Raw genomic sequence first — 3,953 nt, 5'->3', positions numbered from 1 at the left:
AACCCAAACCGTTCTGTGATTCTAGTTTCCCACCACAGGGCTTAATCTGCATAGCAGACATGAGAAGATGGCACACAGTCTTACTGATTGCAGTGATTTTTTTTTCCAAAACCTCTTGTTGTGTACATCAGAGGCAGACTCAGGTGAAATAAAGACAGGTTCATTATTTGGAATACAGTACAAAGCAAGTTCTGCTGTCAGTGGTGTGAGATACATTTATTGTAGTTGGGTGAAGAACACTGTAAGTTGGGGCTGAAGGTTCTCTGCTACGAAACACCCTTGTGCATGTGTTGCTTTCCAAGTTGTTTTAGAACAGCTGAGAAGGATGAAGAGCACCTTAAGAGGAAAAGCTCTAAAAGCATGAATGACCCAAAGTAGCAAAATGAAAGATGGCAAGGCAAGCCTTGCACTCTGTCTTCTAGCAGGTTCTTCCCAGTTGTTTCAGTCTAGTAGTCAGCTTCATCGTTCTTCATTTAGGAAATAAAGATTACATTTTCCAGCCTTAGCAAATAAAGCTACAGAACTTCGATCTAAACCATAACAACATAAAGAAATGAGCACATGAAGAACACAAAATTCAGCTTCTTCCTTCAGCAAGGGCAAAATTAGGAAGCTCCAGTGTGCTGGGACCAATTCCCATCTTTTACCAGTTCCTGTCTGGTGTTACTGGCAGGGATGCAAAGCAGTGGCGAAGCCGGGTTACCTTCAATTTACTTACCTCCTCGTTACACAGAGAAAGCCTGTGTGAGTTGTAACATTTACCATAAGCCCTGCCATTAGGTTGCTACTATCTAGAAATACAATTTTTGACTGTTTTACATATTTTCGCTCTTATCTGCTCTGAATGCATGTTTCTTCTTACAGGTGTGTTGTCTGTGAAGGCGCTGCAATGGTAATAGCAGTTCACAGCCAAACTACTGTAGTTCCTGCATGTCCAGAAGGCTGGATATCCCTCTGGAAGGGCTTTTCTTTTGTTATGGTAAGAATATGAAGACTTGAATTGCTAATTTATATTTTCTGACTTTCATTGACATTTTCATCTGCTCACAGCCCATTTGTTTCTTAATATTTGTTAAATTCTATCTTCCTTAGCCAGGAAGTAGACAGTAAGTCTAATAACTCTTATTTAATGCCAGAAACGTAGGAACAACTATTCTATCTGTCCTCAAAAATAGGTGGCAGGAGGAAAAGACAACAAGAGAGCCACATACAGTGACAAAAATAACTGCATGCTCTCATTTTCATGCATCATGCTGAGATCTAGAAACAGGTTTGGGGAGTGGAGTTGCTGAACCAGTCCTGAACACAAATACACAGAAATAACTGGCCCACTTTCCTGCCAGGCAGTTCTTTTATAAATCAGATCTTGGGGCTGAACCCCACAGAAAGCTAAAATCAAAACAAATGCAGTCCACTCTCTACGAAAGACTGCCTCGGCAGTTTTGATGCCCTAACCAGGTACGAGTGAGGGAAGTTCATAATGCGCCTGCAAGGTGAGAACCAGGTATGGGAATAAGGGTGTATCTGTACTAGGGGACGTAGCACTTCATCCCTGTTATCCATGCCTGTCATTGGAATGCCAGCAAACTCGGGTAAAAGACAGAATTAAGAAACCCTCTTTTTTGCATGATGCAAAGTCCTTCTAGGTCTAGTGGGAAACTTCTTGTCTCTCCTGGGATTTGATCCTAAGCAATAACAGTAATCTTGGAAAAGAGTCAGAGAATTTTTGCTGCATCAGGTTAAAATCATTTGCTTGTTTCCAGCATCAGCAAATTTAAGTGGTATCTTCTAGCCAATTTCCTACTGTCACAAATTATTTTAGAGCTATTTCTACAGGCATTGACCAATATTGGAGAAGGAAAGTGCCTTCTTTGCTTTTTGTGTTTGGAGAAGCAATCAATGCAGCAAAAAATATGAACACACACACAATAGGGGATTTGGTTATCTGTACTTCAGTTACTGTAGGCCTCAACTGGACAGAAGCCACTTTCCAGTCTTTGTACTGGTTGCAGTTTCATGCCTTTTTATGGAGCAGAAAAAGGCCTTTGCAGGGACTTGAGAAATGCCATACCTCTTGTAGGACTTGTGTGCTTCACTGGAAGTTTGATAAAACTAAGCTGTGTTCACTTCGCTGAGCCCAGGGTATACCAGAGAACGTATGGTAGGTTTTAGAAGGAGATTTGGGGTTTTGCCTGCCGTTTGCTAAAAGCTGATGAACAGGTTCTCATACAAAACGTGTCGGTGGTTACAGTACACAAGTGCCGGCTCAGAAGCTTCTGGCCAAGCATTGGCATCTCCTGGATCTTGCCTGGAAGAATTTCGAGCCATCCCATTCATAGAGTGCCATGGCAGGGGGACGTGCAACTACTACACCAATTCCTACAGCTTCTGGTTGGCATCGTTAAATCCAAGAAGAATGTTCAGGTAAAGTGTACTTCCCTGCATCCATAGGCATCGCGTCCTTGCTGCAAGTGCCCGAGGAGACAGGAAGAGCCTGCATGACAGGGCGGGGGGGCTCCCCTAGTAATTCCCCTCAGTTTAGACATCCTCCTTCGTTAGGTTTAGGGTCATTCTGTAGCACAGAGAGCCAAGGATTTCAGTGGTGTTGTCAGTAATTCCATCTCCAAATTTCATTGTCTCTCCCCGTTGTTGTTTAATGAAAAAAGGAAATGTTTGGGTTTTTTCTTTTAGGAAACCTCTGCCACAGACTCTGAAAGCAGGAGAACTGGAAAATATCATCAGCCGTTGTCAGGTCTGCATGAAGAGAGCAGTCTGAACAGTCTCCACTCTTGATGGAACATGAACCTCTGCTTTTATTGCAAAGAATTGCCTAACTCTGGAGAGCTGTAATTTATTAAAGTCCATCTGGAAAGAAAATGATAAATTGCCAGTGCAGCACTGTGGTGAGGTAGGGCAACAGTTTGACTTCTGTCTTTGGCAAACAACCAAGCACTTTGCTGGAGAAAGCTTGTAGTGGCAGTCTGCGGGGGCTTCTCCTGAACGGTGGCGTTTCTGAGCTGCATCTTCATGACGAAGCTATGGCCTCACCGGATCTTTAACGGAAGATGTTAATGCTGCCTCGTGTCATGTGCTTTTCAAACTGCAAGACAAACTAAATGCTCTAATATCAGCTTACATATCTTCAGTGTTCAAAGTGGATCTAATCTAAGGTGCAAATCTGGCACTTAGGAGAGATAGGGTTCAATAGGAAATCTTTTCAGTGCACTTTTAAATATATAATGACTCATTTAGGGCTGTTTTGTTTCGGTTTTCTTGTCTAATAAACAAGTGTCTCCCCACTTACCTCACCCTTCCCCTGGCTGGCAAACGGGAATAGAGTCTTTTTTGTACCACTGCAGTAAGGAGGGTTCTTGGCTGGCCAGAAAGGGAGCACGCCAGCACCGCGGGGGGTGCGCGAGCTGCGTTCCCCGCAGTGACGACGGCCAGGGGCTGACTAACAGAGTGTTGGGAAGTCTCCCTTCGATTCCATGGCTCGAGACACAGATGGTGGGATCTTTTCAGTTCTTCAGAAGTTGACAGTATTGGGCCTGTGTTATGATCACATGCTCTTGTCTCTACTGACGAACAACCGTGTACTGGATCGTGATTTGGGCTGTAGGTGGAGTTAACCACTGCTGTATGGCTCAAGGGCTCCCATGGCATTATCAGGTTATGGCACACCCATCGATCAGGATGTGACCTCTGTCTATTCTCTTTTTAATAGATAACCAAAACCACAATAGTCACATTTTGGAATATTCCATATTACAGAAATATTTCCCACACATTTCTGCAAATGAAACCATTTATGCCATCCAGTTAAATGCAGGCATCCAAACTTTAAAAGAACCTGGTAAATAAATCTGAGCACTGACTTACACAAAAGAATCTAACTGCAAATCAACAGAAGTACTTGAAAAGCACTTTCATTCTCTCATATAATTTATATAAAA

General features: G+C 43.0%; 1 protein-coding gene across 1 annotated transcript; it reads left to right on the top strand.

The window, feature by feature from the left end:
- The first annotated feature begins 844 nt into the window (after positions 1-844).
- Positions 845-2,776, top strand: LOC104516872 (collagen alpha-3(IV) chain-like). The gene is made up of 3 exons (XM_010161356.1): positions 845-979; positions 2,252-2,424; positions 2,692-2,776. Exons 1-3 carry the CDS (start codon positions 845-847, stop codon positions 2,774-2,776), a joined length of 393 nt encoding a protein of 130 aa, XP_010159658.1.
- Positions 2,777-3,953: the final 1,177 nt, after the last annotated feature.

Source organism: Eurypyga helias, unplaced genomic scaffold (genome assembly GCF_000690775.1).
Source record: "Eurypyga helias isolate BGI_N326 unplaced genomic scaffold, ASM69077v1 Scaffold46551, whole genome shotgun sequence".
NCBI classification, from domain to species: Eukaryota; Metazoa; Chordata; class Aves; order Eurypygiformes; family Eurypygidae; genus Eurypyga; species Eurypyga helias.
Note: the sequence above shows the minus strand (reverse complement) of the source record. Positions and strands in the feature narration are given on the sequence as shown.

Bases quoted from the DNA above. Each gene is read 5' to 3' on its own strand.
- LOC104516872 (XM_010161356.1), top strand. From the start codon at position 845: ATGCATGTTTCTTCTTACAGGTGTGTTGTCTGTGAAGGCGCTGCAATG. The intron at 980-2,251 runs GTAAGAATATGA...CGGTGGTTACAG, and splicing joins AGGGCTTTTCTTTTGTTATG to TACACAAGTGCCGGCTCAGA. The intron at 2,425-2,691 runs GTAAAGTGTACT...TTTTTCTTTTAG, and splicing joins AATCCAAGAAGAATGTTCAG to GAAACCTCTGCCACAGACTC.